This window comes from Thermobia domestica, chromosome 3 (assembly GCF_964235325.1).
Source record: "Thermobia domestica chromosome 3, izTheDome1.hap1.1, whole genome shotgun sequence".
Classification (NCBI taxonomy): domain Eukaryota; kingdom Metazoa; phylum Arthropoda; class Insecta; order Zygentoma; family Lepismatidae; genus Thermobia; species Thermobia domestica.
In genome coordinates this window covers 63,172,632-63,194,191 of record NC_137456.1, presented here as the reverse complement: position 1 = coordinate 63,194,191, position 21,560 = coordinate 63,172,632, and the positions used below count along the sequence as shown (strand labels likewise).

At 34.7% G+C, this 21,560-nt stretch overlaps 1 protein-coding gene across 1 annotated transcript in view; it reads left to right on the top strand.

The window, feature by feature from the left end:
- The first annotated feature begins 1,197 nt into the window (after positions 1-1,197).
- rdgBbeta (cytoplasmic phosphatidylinositol transfer protein 1) overlaps positions 1,198-21,560 on the top strand; it is a 38,507-nt gene continuing 18,144 nt past the window's right edge. The window contains exons 1-5 of the mRNA XM_081750988.1: positions 1,198-1,438; positions 8,696-8,844; positions 11,392-11,480; positions 15,915-15,922; positions 18,617-18,688. Coding sequence (XP_081607114.1) covers positions 1,388-1,438; positions 8,696-8,844; positions 11,392-11,480; positions 15,915-15,922; positions 18,617-18,688 — 369 coding nt within the window. The 5' untranslated portion in view covers positions 1,198-1,387. The remainder of the gene's footprint in view (positions 1,439-8,695; positions 8,845-11,391; positions 11,481-15,914; positions 15,923-18,616; positions 18,689-21,560) is intronic.

Sequence of the window (21,560 nt, the reverse complement as noted above, 5' to 3'; positions counted from 1 at the left end):
AACCAGTGTTTTTGCACATTCAGATTTCGAAAAAAAAAAAAAGAAAGAAAGAAAAGAAAAGAAAACAATCACTTTTCATCGCATGTTACAATCCGTTTCAGGTAACTCACTTGAATTTTATAGCAGTTGTCTTGCACACATCCACTCTCCTCTGGACCTGAGCTGGGGTCAACTCATATGACACAATGCGTCCGGCAGATTCTGCCTTTGGCACACTACAGTGGCTTGGGGAGTTGGTTTGACAATTGTCGTTTGCTAGTGGGTGGATATGACGTATGGTCTCAGAATCTGTTAACCTGGCACGGGCGGAGCTTGGCTGATCTTCGACGTTTTTACAACCTGCACAAAATCAACTAGTTGCTGTGCTGTGCTTCAATGACAAATGTTGTGAGTTGCTGCTGTAAACGTTATGCCTGAGTTCGAACCCATACAGCAGCAATTCACTATCAGACGTGGTTGAACACTCAACGTCACTGCCACTGAAAACTTACTGAAGATATTAACGGAGTAGCAGCCTCCTTGATAAATAATCCGCTTGCCACACTTCTCTTGAGCCAGTTTGGTCTTGTAATTGTGACGGTCGCTCACGATGTTTACACACGCCTGCTATTTGGGTTGTGGAAATGGTGGACTTATGACTTCTCTTGTAGTTGATTATGAAAAGATAAAAGGAATGGAGAGAGAGAGAGAGTAGAAGATCCCTTACCCCTAAACCTAAGAAAAGAAATACATACATGATTCTGTCATCACTACTTTATGTGGTCTTGAGTCGAAACAGGGATTTTCACACTATAAATGTGTGCTCCACGCTAAAGAACTTGAAGCTACTGAACTAATCTGGGGAAACCGAGTTAAGCAATGAACACAGAATTTAATTTTTAATCAATGTTTATGTTTCAAACGGGAAATTGAATCATTATTAAATGTTTCACTTTTAAATTAGAAAGTTAAGTCAAATTTCATTTAAGAAACAGTATACAACCGAAACTCTATTATTACAACTTTAAGGCTAAAGGTTAAATTAGCTACAGTATTTTTATTCATTGAAGAAAGAAAAATAAGTATTTCCTATTTGTTCAAAATGGTAAATTTATTATTGCTGAATAAAAATTCCCAACCAGCGCAAATTGTTTGTCAGATTTTCAAAGTTCGATTACAGTGCCACCTGTTAGTAGATATTCATATGAGAAAGCTTTCTGCTAGAGAAAGGCGGAGCAGTAGATTGTTAAGCTTATATAAATTAAGATCCTACGGCAAAATTTCACGTTCAGTGTTAGAAGGTGACTTGCATAATGTAAGGTTTTGCTTTAGACGTGTTTTTGAATAACGTGCGATCAGTGTAAGGCTGGGAAAGTGAACGAAACGTAATTTTTGAAACAGAAGGAATATGGTGCTTACGAAAGAGTACAGATGTTGTATGCCCCTATCTGTGGAAGAGGTTAGTATGAATACTACAACCATAGCCATTTTCAATCTGTTATTTATTTTGTGAGTTATGATCATTGAAAATAATGCTTGACATGGTAAAGAATAATTTCTGATAAGCATGTCCAGTGAAATTATATTACGTAAATAAACCATATGTAGCTCTCAAGATATCACCAACAACAAAGTAAATATTGTTTAGGCTAACTAGAAATTTGTATTATTACAGTACCAAACATGTTTTCAATCATGGTCTTTCGCAGTTTCAAATTTTGTAAAGAGTTTAGTCAGTGTATCATGTATAAATGTGCGTATGCAACTCAACAGGTGATGTGAGTTCCCTGGTGACTTAGTAGTTAGCGTTACCGCCTTTGGCGTGGGAGACCCGCGTTCAATTTCCGTCGGGAGCGCATGTAATTCGGATTCCATCTTAAGCAGTTGGTCCACGTCTCATATAGCATCGCTACTGAAAGGGACGCTAAACTAAAAAAATAATAATAATAACAGTTGATGTATAACAATGGCTCAGTGGTAGAGCGTTCATCTCTTGTGCGTGGTGTCCCTGGTTTGATTTCAGTTGCACCAGTTTTGTGGCGCACAAACCCCGTGTATATAAGTTTCCTCCGTGTACTCCCGTTTCATTCCATCGTTTCATTCATTGTCTCCCTTAGTCTCAGTGCATAATCGTGATACATGGAACTTTTTATTAAAAAGTTGGTGTGTACAATCTAAGTTTATTTTTTCATAGTCAGTATCTGATATAATATATTGATTTTAAATATCTGGTCATCTATCTTTCTATTCGCTGCTGATCCCTACCAATACCTCCCTCCAAGTAATCCACACATAAAAAAAAAAAAGAAAGAAGAAATACATGGAAAAACAGGAAATGGCAAATCTTGATATATAGCAGCAATTTTAAACCACGACGCACCAGACGGGATACTTTTTTTTTTTAATTAATACAATCGATCGGTATGTATTGAAAATACGTTCCAGTTATGACGGAGGGAAGAAAGCCCTGTATGGATATTGAATATCAGTGCGTCAGTTAAGTTAACTGTAAGTAAAACGTACACACTCTGCTTTGTATGTAAGTTTAGGGGCCACTAGGACAACATGCTTAAAACTTCCTTTTCAGAAATGGGTGGAGAGTGAAAACGAAATTTCTAGTTGTATGGGCAAGGTTCTAGAACGCAGATCTTCCTTTCCACTTAGCTGTAATCAAGACAGAAAACAACATGCCCTGTGAGGCTCTAACCCGCCTTCACTCGCTTGCGCTTGTTCGGCAATACTATGTGAATTAAATATTAAACTTTGGTACAGAAAAGAACTAACTTAACTACTAACGTATGTCCTTCCCAGTTGTATGTCCTACGGTTATGCCATTTAGGCTAAAGGAGACGGGAGGAAACTGAATAATTCAATGTTGTACACCGGAAACCTTTGCGACAGGAGATCGAACCAGGACCCCTTGCACAAGAAGTGAGTACCAAGTAAATTTTCAGTTGACTCTTTCCCATCTTTATTATTTTCTTCTTATACTCGATATAATTACGAAACTTGACAAGAACACGGACACAGAAACATTAAGGACTATTAAAAACGCTGTGCTCTTCAGAGGGACTTCTACCTCCTATGAGTTTCGTCTCAGGATAGTTATCCTTACAGATCAGACTGTTCGACTACACCATGAGTTACTGTACCACGATTCTTGGGTTAAGTTTAGAGTTACCCCTCCGCTTTTTATAAAAATCAGGAAAATTTACAGGTGAAATGAGGTAAGGAATGATCATTTGAGGTTTTTACTTGATGTTTAGGAATGTAAGTTCCGCATGAGAGTTATGTTTATTATGAGAAAAGATATGTGCAAGTTAGTACTATTTGCCGAATGCGGAAGCATTCGCGGAAGGTTTCAGCAGCATAGTAGTTGTAAAATATGGTGAACAGGTGTAACGGATGCTCAAAAATAATGAAGAAAACCTTTTAAATTTTTGTGAAACCCACGGAGTACTAAAGTTAAGTGAAATGTAACAATTTTTAATACTTTAAGCACTGTTTTTTGTATGTTGCAAAGTCCAAGGGCACCTCAGACTGGAGGGGCAACTCTAAACTTAAGCCCGATTCTTTAGTTGTAGTTAATATCGTAATTTCATTTGACTTACATCATCCACACCCCTACCCCCGCCCGTACAGCTCTCTTTAGGTTATTTTGTTTTAGCTTCTCTTATATTTGTTTTCACTCACTGGCTACTAGCATAGAAAAAACAAAATATTGAGTGCGTTGGTAACCTTGCCGTTACAAGATATGGGTATTATTTAGCTTCTTCCCCAAATCACTCGGTAGTGACTCTGGCTCACTTGGTAGTGATTACGGTTCGTTATTTTGTAACTACTTCTGATGTAGTCATAAATATAAATACACTATGGACGTATGGCATAAAATACGAATCAACTTGTGCTAATTGGCCACTGAAAAGCACGAATACTATCAAACCGAGTGAGGGCAGGAGCGCAGCAGGGAAGCCTGAGCGTTAGTGAAGGGAGTGCGTTCGTAGGGACCAGGCACTTCAGTGACGGTGGGTCTACGCCAGGGTTGGCAAAAAGCATGGTTTTTATTGGAAAAAAACAAAAAATCTGTTTTTTTGGTTAAGCTCTGTTTTTTTTTTTTGTTCTTTTTTTTTGTTTAAATAATTTACTCTATGTATTTATATTAGATATCGACAAAAATTAGTTTGTTTCACCTTGGAGTTATTATGCAACAACAAGGTTATGCTGGAAGGGGTCACATAATCTTAAAGTGGAATCCAAACCGCTTCTCGGCTTCATCCAAGAAAAATTGTCCATTTCGACACGAAACCGGAACTAATTGGTCACAAATGCGATTGCCGACTCACTCACGAAGGATTCCTGATAAAAATACGTTGTACTGATCTTTACATAGGCCTAGTTGTTAATATAATTGTCAAGAGTCATTTCAGAAGGACAAAAAGATAAACAGTTACACAAGTAAAAACATTATACAATTATTTATAAATCGGGAAACTCCCGCCTTAGCCATTGGGAAAATCCTGTTATTACTTTAAATGTATTTGTATATAAAATTTTAAGGTCAACGTATCATAATCACTACGCTAAAACTGAGGTATTAAATTACATATTTGGTATGTAGATATCATTCAATAAAATTAAAACAAAGTCAAGTCCAAGCTGATGTTGGAAGCTGCGTAGGCAGTTGATAAATTTTGCCAATTTCTATCAATATATTTAAGCAAGCTTGGCTTCTTTATAAAACAACAGGCATTCAGGCAAGTAGAAATATATAATTTGGTTTCGTTTCGTGTGCTTAGGCTTAACATTCTTATGAAATACCAAGGTTATCACGGAAAAGACTTTCGCTTAAAGGAACACCTCGAATCGCTACTTGGTTCACACTTGAAAGATGGGTTGTGGTTCGACCGAGAATTGAACACAGGACTCCGTGATTATAAGGTGAAAAGTACATAAACGTAATGCAGATGGTTTCATATGTGGAGACATCACCATGAAGTTCTCACGATTTAAAGCATTTTTCGTTCTTTTTTTTGTTTGGTTTAAACCAGTTGTTTTTTTTCTTTTTTTGAAAAAAAAAAAAAAAAAAACAGCTGGTTTAAACCAGCCAACCCTGGTCTACGCATAAACGAGGTCGTTTACAACTGCTTACTATAAATCACAGTGCCGGCTTTAGAGCAGTCGGTGAATTTGGGGGAGATACTAAGTGCCATTCCAAAATATCATAGTTATTCAGACACCTTAAGTTTGGAATTAGCCCTTTTTTCATATCATTGTTGCACTATTGCTTTCATTTTAGTGTATATCATAATTTAGGTACCTAATGCAAAATGTAACACACTGCTTAAATTGTTATTTAGCGTTGAAACCACCTAATTCCATCTGTAAATACCACAGCTAAATTACCACTCTCTAGACTTTTCGTTAAGAATGGCCACATTAAAGAAAGAAAAGAAAAAAAAAAAAGGAAAAATTTCGAAAAACATTTTTCGTCTGCTAGTTTTACTACTCAAAGAGAAGGTGGCTTAGTGGTGAAACACTTACGTCTAATGCAAAGGGTAGCTGGTTCGATCTTAGGCCATCAGAGTGTTGAGGACCTCATCACATCTGTGGGTTTTCTTGATGCGCTTCTGTTTCCTCCCACATCCGTCTGCCAATAATTTTATAACAATTCACTTTTCGTGAATTATCCATTCCTTGTACGTTTTGGGGCATAAAGTTTGAAGATTTGTTTTCGTTTTTCGTAGTACTAGTCAAGCAGTCACAATTACTGTAGCTGGCCAATTATAACTTTTTATTCTTATTATACTTTTGTTTCAAATTGAATATTATTGTTTATCAAAAAATGAACAAACAAAAAAATTACTACACATAACTTTGTGCTAAAAAGTCCATTGGAAAATATTTTTAAAAAATCATGTAATCTTATTTTTAAATTCGCTTTATGTGCTGAAAGCAGCTTAACTTAAATGAACTTTCTCATTATGTAAATCTTGCATTTACAAAGTTTCAAGATTTTACCAATTCATATTTTTAAATCAATGTTTCAAACGCTACGGTAGCTTTACGTTATTACCACAACCACTTTAGGTAACAGCCTGAACAAGAATAATAATATAAAACTTTAAAATACTTCCGGAATGGTATGGTGTGTAGTTAAATTTTACGTTGTACATTATTTCTATGTCACTCTAAAACTAAAATTATATCAGCTTTACCAACTCCAAACATCATTATCAATACCTATAAAAGTTCAAAAAAGTGACAATTAATATCAAACAGCATCCTTGATTGCAATGAGTATGCACTTTGTCATCTAGATGACAAAGTTTGAATTATAAATACAAAATAATACAGTCTTTTACAGGATATCTCTAATAGGGAGAGCCTGTTTGTAGTATTTCGTCCCAGTAGCGTGTCGTTCCAATGCAAATCCGTGGCAGTTCGTCTCGAACTATTTTTATTGATTAGTGAATAGGTAATGAGTAGACTTTCGTCCCAACGACACGCAGATGATGATGATTCATACGGCGATCAACCGGTAGTTCGTTAAACTTAAACTAGGAAAGAGCAGCTGGCTCACTGGAAAAGTCAAGAGACATAGGGAAGTCTTTAAGAAATGTCTTTTATATAATCCACATTGATTAATGAGAAAGGAAACCCGTTAGGACTGACATATGAAAATATTGTACGAAGCTATTGATAGTTAGCGCTGGCTGCAATTTTATTTTTGGGACTAGACCTTAAGTTTTAAGGTTGAGTGCGGTAATTCCGTGGATTTTTTAGTTTATAAAAATTTTACAAAGTAATTCATGAATTAACCGCTCGGGACAATGGCGTCCGTGGGTTATTTAGTACCCTCTTGCGAAGCTTATACGGCAAGCCCACTCTGTCAGAGGTACCAATGAAAGAGGACACGCAGTCCTGGCTCGTACTAACGATGGACCTTATCACACTGTGAACATAATCAATGTGTGTGTGTGTGTAACTATTGGGGCGAAACGCTACTCGATCAGGTGGCGATCGATACCTAAGCTTCGTGTTCGTCGAATTGGGACGAAACGATACGACACGGAACATAATACTCTTGTATACACAAAAATATTTGTGAACAGTGTTTCATCTGAGTTCTTTTTCCTTTCTTCCGGCTTCTTCTTCTTCTTCTTCTTCTTCTTCTTCTTATTATTATTATTATTATTATTATTATTATTATTATTATTATTATTATTATTATTCCTACCTAAAGCAGCAAGGCACCTTCCTTCCCTTAAGCCATTAGTGTATTTCATTCTTCCTCATTCAGCTTCTGGGTGGATTCTCAAGGCAGAAATGAAGACCCCTTCCGCTCGAAAACAAAACGCAAATAATCCCATCTAATATGAACTGTGCCAACTGCTTGAACAACGCAGGGAAAGTAAATTAATGCCAGCGAGAAATCGTTCAAATTGCTCATTATTTTGATTATCTTTTAATAAGTTGTATTATTATTTGAGGAAAAGAAAATCACAATGTTGCTTTTCAAAAACAGTCTATGTATATTTTTAGTTAGGATTTTTTTTTTTTTTTTAATCTGTACAAATATAAATATAAACTGGAAAATTTTGTTCTATAAAACGTCAAAATTCACCGCCAAAAATGTCTGCGTTCGGCTTTGGACGCTACCAAATTGAAAGCAAAACATGCTTCTATTGCGTGCATGAAAATTCGGCCCAATTTGCACCCAAATTCGCTCTTGAGAATGTTACTAAACGTAATGGTTTGGGAAAGAAAAGGCCACGAAAAAGTCAAGAAATTTTATTTTGGAACTTTATCTGTAACGTGATCTTGGTATCACGAATATCCTGTAACGTGATCTGCGAACCACGATTGGGATAATCTGGTATAGTTGGCGGGTGTACAGTCTGTCATGCAAGACCAGCTCCCACAGTATAGGCCCTTTCCCACCTTCATGAGGGCAGGATTGTAGGACCATTGTTCCATAAAAACGATTTTTTTTTTGTCACTCGCCCCCATATCATGCAAATGGATTTTTCTTAGTTTGTACTTGTATCGTTTTATTTATTTAAGTTAAGCATCCCTTTTCAGTTCCGATGCTGTATGTGTTGATCTACATTTTAAGGTATAATTCAAGCAAGCGTAATGCGTTCAAATTTCAACCCATAAATACGATACCAGGCGTATGAATAAAATACTCAGCAGACAGCATCTCACAAAGGTATAGGAAGGGAATGCAACATTTATGGGTACCATATTATGTAATAAACTCCCTCAATATATTCGAATAATAGAACAAAGAGGAGAATCCATAAGATTACGGATAACCTATCTGTTACATCATTGCTTTTATTCCTTGAATGAATTCCTAGATGTGTAAATGAATTTGATTACTGGTAATATTAAAAATGTCTATTTTTTGTGTTTCTTTTGTATCGTAGATGTAACATAGTATTTTAATGTAATCAGTATGTATATGTCACAATTATGTATTTTTATGCATCTTTATACCTTGACGAGCCTTATTCATACGCACGAATTCGTGCAGTATATGATTATAAAGACGAAATAAAATGAAATGCTTTGTTACCAAGAACACGTGTACCAAGGGCATGTGCTCGCTAACTAGACAGCAGGGATGGTTGTACTTTGCTTAGCTAATGGAATATTTTTATGGTCGTAAATTTCGTTATAGTATACTTTTTTTTTTTTTTTTAATTTCTAGTACCACATAGGTCAGTTATACATGATCGCTCGCCATAGTCATGAACAGTCAGATGTAGGAGAAGGTGTCCAAGTAATCATTAATGAACCGTGTGAAGATCCTGTTCATGGCCCTGGACAGTTCACCGAGAAGAGAATTTATCTTTCCAGGTAAGAGAATATTATGTGATTTTTATATTATCGATAGTTCTAATTCCGAATTTACGCATTTGATTATTTTAAATTATAACATAATGAATCATTAATTTATTCGTATCATATTAACATGATGAGCGGTTATTATTTTATATAGTGCCGGAATATACTTCTGATTATTTTAAGAACCGACTTTGAATCTCGCTGATTATCATCTGCACTTGATTTGTTCAGGGGGTTTCTACAATATTACCGGAAATTTGCAAAGATAGTATCTTTAAAATATTGTTCAGTGCAGTTTCTTCCGGAAGTTTCATCCCATTTACAGTTAATATTTCGGTTGTAAAATATAATTATACTGGATGTATCTGGAACCTAGACAGTGTACAGAGTGAGTAGTACATTGTTTTACGCAACAATATATTAAATTCTATAGAAACTGAGTTGAAATATTTATCGCAGTAAATTGAAATTGAAATATTTGTTGGCGTAATTTGAAATTGCTAATATTGTTTTGATATTAGAATGTGCTTTCAACCACGACTTCCAAAATCATGCATTTTGGACTGTAGCTTGCCTCTCCGTTGTCTGAGTCGAAAAGGTCACTGTATTAGGAAACAGTCGAATGAAGAAAGTGGGAGGAAACGGGAGAACCCCGAGAAAACCCACGCACACGGTGTTTGTCCACCACAAAGTTCACTTGGCGGGATATATTATCTTTTATTGAACATTGTACTAGGTATGTGAAATTAGGGTAATGTTCACTAGAACGGACAAATGTAACATAGGCAAAAATTTGGATTCACACCCTATAGCAGGCATGTCAAGCTTACGGTCCGCGGATCTTATGCGGCCCTTTGCTTATTTTTGTATGGTCCTCTGTTCATCCTGACTCCGTTCTAAGGCAAAAGTGAAGTAAACTGGGTATCCCGTATTTTACAAATATTTGCCCGCGGAATTTCCAGAAACCCTCAAATTTACATCGTAGATAATTTCCATTTTCAGTATTACGTATCTACGTACCAGTTTGAATAACTTTTGATACTTATGAAAAGAAACAAGTTCCAACCGAGATTTAGTTAAGACATTCATCTGACCTTTGTTCGGAAAATCGCAAGTGCGAGTAGTATGTCTCCAGATATTTGAAAGCTGCTTGCAGAAAAAAAAAGAAAGAAAAAAAGAAAAAAAGCAAGGTGTCTGGAAAGAAATAATAGGTAGCCATGTACTGCCTCGATTTCCTTCTATTTCTTAAAGAACTATATTATTAGGTAAGATTTTTGGATATATTCTCACTTTTTAAGTACATCAATAAGTATAAAAAGGCTTTTTCTTTCTTGCGGCCCGCTTGATAGCACATTGCTGTCTATTTGTCTTGAGATACTGCATTTGACATGCCTGCCCTAGAGTGTGGGTCGATGTCTAACATGTTACTATATTATTAATCATTATATAATAGTTCCTCTTGTATTTACTCTTTTATGAAAGTTTATTCAAATACTCACGGATATTGTGAAGTTTCTATACGTTTTGAAAAAGAATAATTTTAACAAACTGAAGAACTTGGAGAGACCTCATATAATGGTGGCTTACCTCAAGTTACTTGATTATTTTAAATTTAATGTAGATTTCAAATTAATAAAACTCCGAACGAACTATACGTTACTATTAAATATGTGTTACAGTTTCGTCATTAAGACAACGCTTTCATCAGACACAGTTTAATTAATTTATTTTCGATCTTTAGTGCTTTTTTTCCGGAGTTTTATTTATCTGAATAAAAATTCGCGTAAAACTAGAAGAGGAATTTTGAGCCTAATTTTATCCGTTGCGAGATTTGTTTTCAGTATGAGGCAATGAATTAAATTAAATAGTAATGATAAGAAATCAGTGTTACTTGAAGAGAGTGAAACTTTTCTTGTAAAATCATTGAAATAAACGTCAGAAATAGTTGAAAAAATTATTTTCTCCAAGCAACGTCCTAGCCATTTTGATTTTCTTATCCTTTAATTTCAACGTCTTTTTATTTCAGTCTCATGCAAGATCATCACTTCAGATTGGAGTACGGTATCCAACTCCCCCGTATTGTACTCCCCGTATTTGGCACAATTTTAAAACCTTTTCCGCCTTCCAATTTGATTTATTCAATCCGGGAGTTCATATCTACCTTTTTTTTTTTTTTTTTAATCTTTGTTAATACCGTACATTGAAGACATTTTTCTTACATGAACAACAAATGTCTTTTTTTGCTGGCTAATACTGAAGTGGTGATGAAATTCATCGTAGCATGGGCTACAGAGAAAATATGAGTAATAAATGAATGTAGTCTGTGGTAGAATTGATCTTTAAAATAAAAACAAATAAATCTACTGGGTTTAGGTTCTTTACAGAGTAGTAAAAATAGTCAAGGATTCCTGACTTGTAGATGATTGTATGTTTTCCGTATATTTTCTTTTTATATGCATATGGTTGTAGTGGAAGTTAAATGGCTTTATCAAAGAACACAAATAATGTGATTTATACAATCGATCATGAAATGTTATAATCGTTTATATTGATTTCCAGTCGTTTACCTGGATGGGTCCAAAGTTTAATACCTAATATCTTCTATGTGACCGAAAAGGCGTGGAATCATTATCCATATACACAGACAGGTAGATATTTAAATATCTCTACTTTTTATTACTTTCTCGTTTTTCCTTAACCGATAAGTCGTTTTCCGATGTTTGTAACAGTCTTTGATTTCCAGATCGCTTCAATTTCTTAATGTTTGTGCTATATAGTTAGTGTTGGTATGTAATGACAATATTTAGCTCGTTCTTTTACAGAGAGCAGACAATGTGTTTCCATCAAGTTCTGTTAGTGCTTTTCTGTAATTGTTAGTATTTAATTGCTGTCTTGCAATGGATTTTCTTATTTTGTAATTATTTATATCTGAAGGTAGACTTTCATTACTTTTTTTTTCTTTCTTCTTTTGGTATGTGTATGTTTCTTTGCATTATAATTTTTATTTTGTGCCTGAGCATATTTTTCCACTCAAAAGGTCTAGATTTTGTGTTCTTTGTTTTAATAGTCAGTAGTTCTTAAATTATTCGGGTGGAAGCCGTTACTCTGTTCTAGTGAAAACTAAAATGCAAACTTGAAATAAATTATTGGCCTTCAATTACTTATTTTAAGTCACAGACTTTTTAAAAAATAAACACCAGGTTTTTATTTAGCAAACTGTGACTCGTATCCTAATTACCATAGATCCGTGGTTCATACGTCGTAATCTTTAGAATGAACTGGCAGAATACCCATTCTGAGTACAGGGAGAATACGTTTTAGTTTGGACATAGAGGGATGAATTTGGATTTATGAAATAAAATGAAATTCTTGAGTTTTACGTCCCACGGTCATGCCGGTTAGGCTAAAGGAGACGGTGATGATGAGTAATGAATGAAATGTTAAAATGAAGAAAGTGGAAAGAAGCGGGAGAACCCCGAGAAAACCCACACACACGGTATTTGTCCACCACAAAGTTCACTTGGCGGGGGCTGGGATCGAACCGGGGACCCCAAGCACCAGAGGCGAACGCTCTACCACTGAGCCACCGCGGCCCCTAAATTTGGATTTAAACAGCATGAAGGATTCGACACAATATCGGCCATTTTCGATCATTTTTAAAATATCTCCTCCACCAACTTCCACCGTCAAATTGAAATGATAAAAATCATTCCAGGCGCGAGCCTCATCTATGTAGCAAATTTTATTCAGATCGGTCGGGTGGTTCCAGAGTTATTAAGTCACAAACATAGTCACTTTCATTTTTATTTATATTGATTATGCTGTCGAATAATACCGTACGTATGTGTCACGTATTCATAGATTCCGGAGAAATTTCCCCCAAAATATTGTCTTAGATGCAAGTACCTGCACGAAAGGTACCTCGGAAAATTGATTGGTTAATTTGGAGCATAGCGTCCGTTCAGCATCAATGACATATGAGATATGGACCTACAGCTTACGTGAAATTCAAATCACATGAACTCATATTGAGAATCGAACCCGGATCTCTCGTACCTCAGGAAGTACGATATGTCTTATGTTATGGTATTTGTTAAGTTTCTTGAAATGTATGTGTGAAGATAAAAAGAAAAAAAGTTAGAACCATTTTGCGCCATTTTAAAAAGTAATAGATAATTGTAAAATTAAATTAAATTACTTCGGAAGCTCTGGCTCTTACAATAATTACCTTAAATCCATGATTGTTACGCCATTGTCCTTAGACTGAATCAGGCTTTCGAGTGATATCATGCACATGAGTCATGATCTATAAACTCGGGACGCTTTCCAGAGAAAGATATTTTTTAAATCTGGCCTCTCTATCGGGCCCTCACGTATGTGCAAGCAAAGTACATTGATACCATTTGTGAAAATAAAAGGTTTCAAACCAAACACAATAATTTTTGCAGCTAATGCGACTTCCAGAGAGAAAGGGAAAGGGAGTGTGTTTTCCATGTTACGCTAAGACGTGAATACGAAAGCGGAAAAACAAAAAATTCATTAACTAAATGTAAGTATCTTTTAAATGATAACATCTCGTCATGTATCACAAGTTGAGTCAAAGATTTTATACTGCAGATGTATGCTGAATTGTTCGACAGAGTATTACAGTGATCTTCCGATAATTTCACATACATGTGATTTAACAATTATTAAATGCACTTAAACATGTAATTGTAAGCAAATAATGATTATTAACCACCATAGATATCAAAGCATGGGAGACTCAAGACAAATATTTTTAGTGTGATACACTTATTTTCTGAATTTCATGATACTTCGAAGTCTTCCCAGACAGCCCTCTCTATATTACTTTTATCCTTGAAAGCAGGCTTCTAAATAATTCCTTCCATCTCCCTGGAGAGAGACCCTGATTTCTGAACTGAAAGATTGTAAGTCCTTCTTGTCGAAACCAAACTTCCCTTGAGTCCTTCCGTAAGTATTGGAAACAGTCGCATGGTGCCAAGGTTAATAGGAAGGAGAACCAAAGTGGGAAAGAGTTAGTTTTTAAAGTGAAGCTGAACTATTTTCTTAAAACTTATAACAATGAAACAATATTTTATACACAATATTGTTCAAAACATTGTGTACAGGATGTTTCAAAACAACACTGACAACGTTTGGGAGGTGATTCCTGACACCAAGGTAAGACAAAAAGTATAGACCAACCTGGGTGCAGAAATACGTCATTTGGGAGTTACGGGATGCCGAAAATATGAAAAAAAAAAAAAAAAAAAAAAAAAAAAAAAAAAAAAAACTTAAAGGTCCATAGCTCCAATATTATGGGACCTACAATAGTCGGGTCAAGACTTCACTTAGGAACTGGTATGTGCCCTATCTAAATATCCATGTTTCAGAATCCAGCGGTATTTCCGCAACAATTTTTATAGAGGTAGTTGGTAAGTACTTCAAATTATATACCCGTAGCCTAACTCCTTCCATAAAAATTGTTGCGGAAGTACCGCAGGATTTTGAAACATGTATTTTTGGATAGCGCACATATTAATTCCTCAGTGAAGTCAACCCGACTATGGTAGGTCCCATAGTATTGGAGCTATAGACCTTTAAAGTTCATTTCTCCATGTTTTCGGCAGCCTATAACTCCGAAAGGAAGCATTTGTGCACCCAGGTTGGTCTATACTTTTGTCTTATCTTGGTGTCAGGAATCACCTCCCAAACGTTGTCGGTGTTGTTTTGAAACACTCTCTGTTAGGCATCCATATACAGGATACCTAGGAGATAATAACTTACTAAATCCATAGACTTTTTTTTTTTTTTTTTTTTTTCAAATTATGGAAATCTTTCGATAATTTCTTAGTCGAAATCTGGAACACAAACATCTTAATGTTACGAGTTCGTACTGTTGAAAAACCTATATTAAAAACCCGACGATGATGATTATTTCAGAATTACAGTACGTTAATGTATGTAGCTGTTAGTGTCTGTGTAGTTAATTCCAATTCATCAGTCCCCGTTAACCTTCTTTCTCTTACCCGTGTCTTGACAGTACTGCCAGTGAAGAAAGCATAAATTGAGCATTAACGGTTGTTCCATAAATCTGTAACACAGTAGAGAAGAGCAAGAGATTCTATTTGAGTATGGATTTATTTAATTCAGGAATGAAATAAAATGGCAATAATTTTTGAGTTTACTTGCACTAAATGTAGGGTTGCATGAGAGATACGATGTTTTGTAATCTTATTATTCCTTGTTTACTTATATACAAAATTGTTGCATGTTTAAAAAGTTAGTAACTATGTCTTTCGACTGTAAGTGAACTTTATACTGATACAAATAAAGAACTTAAGGTTGAAAGAAAATAAATGTATAATATTTTTATTAGTGGTTGGCAAATTTGTCAATTTCTTATGTAAGTAAAATGTAGGAAAGCTTTTCCAAAACAACTGTCAATAGTGCTCGTATTTGCGAACAAAGTCACGAAGCGACCTGATGACAATGTAGGCATGTAGTTCAGTGTAAAGAGACGAAGAATGCCTGTAAAGATGAATATTTATGTGAGAAGACAATATTTCGTTGACACAAAGCGTTTTGTTGAAGGTTGTGGTACAATCTCTTTCTTCGATAGCATACCCAAAGCAAAATTCAGGAAAGTCTTTCATATCAATTGGCAAGAAAGGATACGTCTGAGTTTCAACAGTGCAGGCCGGTATTTCGTGAAAGCGCAGAAATGTAATGATACGGATAACAATAGTAAATAATTATTGAAAACTTATTCGTAAAATAAATATGTACAGTTAAATTTCAGTAATACTGATGATTTTTCTAACTTAGCCTAAACCTTCTCGCAGCCTTCTTTATCATTAGCTAATGAGATGGACTGCACGTCTACATGCGCCATTGACAGTTGTTTCGGAACAACTTCTGTACATTTGTTTGTTGTAAATATTCTTTGTCGTGTTTGTATTACTTTACTGTCTTCCAGGCTGTTATAATTGAATACTCGTTATGAGTGGTATTAACATTAATACTTCTTTCTTTTTATTTCATGTTTCTTTCTTCTGGACATGTTGCAATAATTATAGAATATACAGTAAGTATGTGCAGCTATACTATTCAATTAAATCTGTCATTTCTCAATACTAACGAATTAATTAATAACTTCAGATAGCGTAGATATGTTTGTATTTTACTCTTTTTTAAACATGTCGTTTCATGTTACTATCTTTAGGTAATAACATTCAACATTTTTTAATTTCCATGTTTGTCTTCTTTATCTTAAACACTGATAGTACTTATACTGATACTTTTAAGTAGTATATTTCAAACATAGTAGTATTGTAGTAGTATTGTGCTTTAAGAATATTTAACAAAATTATATTTAATCTCGTAGTTTTCTGTTAAACTGGAACTTTGCTGTTATTTTGTGGTTAAAGGTCATAGTATAAATACATTATCTTCAATAGAAAATTCTGTTGTTCTATTTACATACTTAACAAACAATAGTATATAAATACTACATAGTTTTCTTAATACAGAAGTTGGGAGCAATCATGTACAAATCTCTCTCTCTCTCTCTCCGATAAATATAACTAAATTTAGTATTCTATTACTTATCTACCCCTCCGATTGTTATTATTATTATTAACTTATTTTCTTCTGGATGATTGGTTAAAATGAATAAAATATACTTGAACAATGATCCGTATACTGATTATAAAACTATATAGTTTTAAATCCATGTTTTAATTACTTTCTGGTATTGTCTCTTGTATATATATATATATATATATATATATATATATATATATATATATATATATATATATACAGAGAGAAATCTGGCTTTTAAAAGAATTTATCTATGTAGGTAGTGGACAAAGTAGTGGAAAGACCTTGCAAAAGTTGATATATTTTCATTGTGCTGGCCACAATGAAAAGGGGGTCATTCAATCTTCTGTAGTTTTTTCTTTCTTTACAAAATGGAGACTGTGAACTAATGATAGCGGTAGTCATGATTTTTATTTTGTTTAACGTCCCATGCTTATGCTCTGAGGCTAAGGGAGACAGTTATGTTGACAATGAATGAAATGAAGAAAATAAGAGGAAACGGGAGAACCCTGAAAATACTCATGTACACAATGTTTCTCCACCACAAAGCCCACTTGGCGCTAGCTGGGGTCGTAGATATTGTGCTGATAAGTAAGTAAACAGTGTACCCCACCTTATTTAGTTTGAAAGAGGACTAACTTTTCATGTCGGTCTAACTGGGGCGTCTGTGACCAACACCTTATCCGGTGTAATACGAAGTACAATAGAACTGGGTCTGCTAGGCTAAGCTGCAAAATGGTAATCGCCAGGTATTGATAGTGATATCGGAGGAGAAAAAAGTGACTGCAGAAGGAAACAACCATTCAAACACTCTAGTGTCAACCAAAATAATGAAGTGGAAATTTAATAAAATGTGTGCAGAAAGTATAAACGGTATAAATAGTTAACTTTGAACCACTTACATAGTTAGTAGAGCTTTCTCCACTGCCGACATGTTCGATGTGACTATCACCCGGCAGCTTAGATTCCCTGTAAAAAACACTTACATACAATGGAAGGAGGAATATTTTGCCACACCGCTTGGTAGCTTTCCGAAGGCCCTACAAGGTACGGAAACAGTTTCGAGCAACTGCCTGTTTGAGTCCAAACCAATGTAATCCATTGGTGAGGCGTCTGAGGATTTCACACGAACGGACGAAATTGGATCACGCGAATTCCCATCTCTCTTGTTTTCCTTGCGTAGAATTTCCGTCTCTTCTGTCTTTCTTGCGTATTTTCGGATGATCGAGCGGAAATAAGCTGCATTGACTTTGGTGTTATAAGGCACTTTGACAAGTGGCAGCGTTCCCTGAATTCAGTATTCCGCCACCACTAGTAATCCCTTGCAAACTTTTCCTTGAACTGCAGCACAAACTCAACGCATGCTTTATGATGCACTTCGAATACGAAGTTATGTCCGGCGGCCAAATTTCTGTGCTTGCCTCCCTAATGGTACACTGTACTGGAGATTCGAGTGGACTGAGGCCATGTTCTTACAATTCCCGCAGAGATCTGTTGTGCACATCACTGGATGATGAAACCCACATAAAATTGACGATTAAACCCTCTTTAAACCGTTTCACAATTTCAGAGTGGCTATAATGGGTGGCGGAAAGTCCACAAATGAACCCGTCTCAGAAAGCTGTCACTTTATCGTTCCATGAAGGCATTAGTGACAGGCCAGGCTTAGTGGCGACATTTGTGGCACAAAGACCCCAAAACTTGGAATTCGGAGGATAGGAAACGTGTCATTCGCTCGGACGAACCAACCTTTACCCTCGTCCCCAACATCGGGTATGTGTTTGTATGGCAAACATCTCGCCTACCGTACGATGTTGATTCTCTTCACGTGACTGTCAACTATGGTGGCGGTTTTCCTCTGGTTTGGGACACGATATCGTGATTTTCGGTGACTACCCTTGTCACACTGCACAGTCGAATCGTAGCAGAAACGATCAAGCAAGTCTTGGGAACTACGTTCACTCAATTGTGCTAACGTTATTTCTGTACACTGAAAACATTTTCCAGAGTGGTAATGCTTCCATCCATACCGCTAATCCTGAATTGTGGTCTCTAGAACATAGCGACGAAGTTTTGCACCTTGTCTATCGCTCTCACTTACCAGATCTCAACATTATGAAAGAAATTATATAAGAAAAACTAATCGATGATAACATTATTTTTTTTCTTTTTTCAGTGCTCTTTTCTACCGAAGTTTAATATAGTCATTAAAACAAAGTATGAAAACAATAACGGATCTTCCGAAAATGTAAGTATTATATATTTCCTGTTTTGAAAGTTTCATTGTATTTGACAATGAAATAAGTTCGTTCTTGAATACTTTTTTCTATTTTTTTTTTTTTTTTTGAATTATTATTATTAATTCTTTCTTCCGTCGTTCTTACATATCTAAACAATACATGTTTTTGATCTCTTATGTGCTATAATCTATAAAGAAATACCAAAACATCAACTTAAAGTCTGAAATGCGTGTAAATATACATTAATGCCGAAATTTTCATTGGGAACTGTCACCTCCGTCAGCACCTTATTTTTACATACACATAGACTGCTATTTTAATCATACCTCATGGCTTCCATTTTAGGATGATGAAATATTGCAAGAATGGTTAAGTGTTTCTATAACACTAAGGAAACAAAACACATAAATCGTACCATGATGGATAGTCTACAATAGATACAATAGCTTCAGTTACTTACTATGGCTTCAGTTATATTCTGAAAAATTTTACCAGTATACTTATGCTTACTGTTAACATACTGGGAAAACTACATAATAAAAAGCATTGCTTCAATGGGTAAAGTAACTGAAGCTGTAAAATACTCAATAGTTATCCCTTTCATTAGAAGAATTCGACACAGCAGGTGTATCTTGGAATTTTTAGATCTGAGAAGATTCCTTAAGACGTGGTCCTTTTGGTGTGATAATCCATTCCACATGTTGGATTCACTTAAACCCATTTATAGTTAGTTTAATCATTTTGTTGAGTCTTTTCTAATGGAATTCTAAGAACAACAATGAAATAAGTAGAACTCCATTTAAAATTTGCTTTATGTTTGATACCGATATACTGCTTAAGAAGTCTGAACTTTGGTAATCTTGTCTCATTAATTCTGTTGTTCCATGTGACTATTAATATTGGTGTCCCATCTTTTGTCCAGACTACCTTTATCTAGATTTAAACTCAGATTTTTTTCACACTTATGTACTATGATTCATATACATTTGATTTGATGTAAGTTTGGTGAAGTACTTTGTTTCCATAATTTAATGTTTTGAACTGTTCATTTACGTTAAATAAATAAATAAATAAATAAATAAATAAACCCGACGAAAGTGTGGGTATCGATTGAAAATTTCAGCATCAGTAAGTATATAGACCCATTCCTGAATTCAAGTTAATAGTTCTAATCATGCGTAAGTTTAATTCTTTTAGTAATTTCCAAAATCCTTCAATATTATTAGAAACCAGTTTCCTCATTGAATGTTTCTTCGGTAAGTAACAATTAATTGTTATATTTAATCTTGTAATATAAAAATTAATGTTTTTCGTAAGTGCAAAAGGCACTTTGAGAAAATTGAAGAGAGTATAAAAAGAAATATTCTGGGGAACTTCATACTTATTTGTAATAAGCAAAATCTATAACTACACAGTTATAACTTTAAATATGATATATACGAATTTAAATATTACACTTAAAACATTTTGTAAATATTTGTTTGGATCTTTGGCAGGTAATGTTTTGATTACAGTTTCGTATTAATTGTAGTCAAAACATTAACAAAAACCGCTCTTAATTTTGTTTCCATAGATGTTTATATTATTTACAATTTACAAATAATTTAATTATCAATATTGTTGTTAATAATCATTTTTTTTTTATTACTTGATTTCATGAATAATAGTTGTTTTTATGGAAGTGAGGAACAACGCAGGATTTTGAATATTTTGCATTAGTGCAATGAAACCTGACTATGTTGGCCACCATTGTTTCCATTGAAAGTGGTCAGCTTAGACAGATGGTCAACTTACAGAAAATAAATATATTTTAAAGCAAAAAACTATTATAGACTAATACAAGCGCTTCCAATACAGTTTCTAATTAGTATCTATTTATTAGTTTGTATTTTCTAAACAATATATAGTAAAAATTGTGCTGTATAAAATCATCCTAATAATAAACATCAATCTTACTTTGTCATTCACATGCTATGCTTTATATGCTGTAATTTTAGTTTGCTAATTACCTATACGAAATGCTACGGCATTCTTTATTCTTTCCCAGGTTGGCGACAAACCTGGAATGGTCAGGAAATTTGAGAAGACCGGAAATAACCAAGGAATTCTGCTAAGAGTTAGGAAATTACGATTTGCTAAAAATGAGATTTTAAAAACATTTGAAATCAAAATTTTAAGACGATTTCAGATGCGGTTGAGTGCTTGTTTTTTAATTGGCAGCTTCATAATTAGAAACGTGACGGTATGTTCCTCCAAAAATGTGTAACAAGTTATATTCTGTTGTACGCATTATATTTTGCTTTCGCTTGTGCAGTGGGATGTCATATTAGTAAATCATCCACAAAATGCAGTTGGATCAAGGATTAAATGGGAAACTCATTTTTGACTCACGCATGATTCCAACTTTTATTTCTTTTTCGTTCCCACTAGTTTGGATTTTATTTGAGTTTCCTGTCCTGAATTAAGTGAGAGTTGCTTATCACACAAATTAAAGGATTTTGGAATACCTTTACTCCGATTCCCAACAGAAGCTCATGTGGGCTGTAGATCCATGTCTCATATAGCCAAGCTGCTGAAAGGGAAGTTAAAAACTAAAATTCAACCTACGAATCAAATTTGTAAAAACAAATATCATATTTGTATTTTATGTGTGTTTTGTTTCATAGGTGTATTATTTTCTTTAATAGCAATGCCAATGGCCGAAACAATACGTGAACTTTTACATCATAGCAATGCATTCCTCCGACTGACTCACCAGATCGTTTTCCTTATCTAGTCAAGTCTTCCAGTGTATTCAACAAAAGAAACTACCATTAAATCATATTAATTTATCTTCTATCTTTTCATTTTTTTGTAATAGAAAAGTAATTAGTACAATAG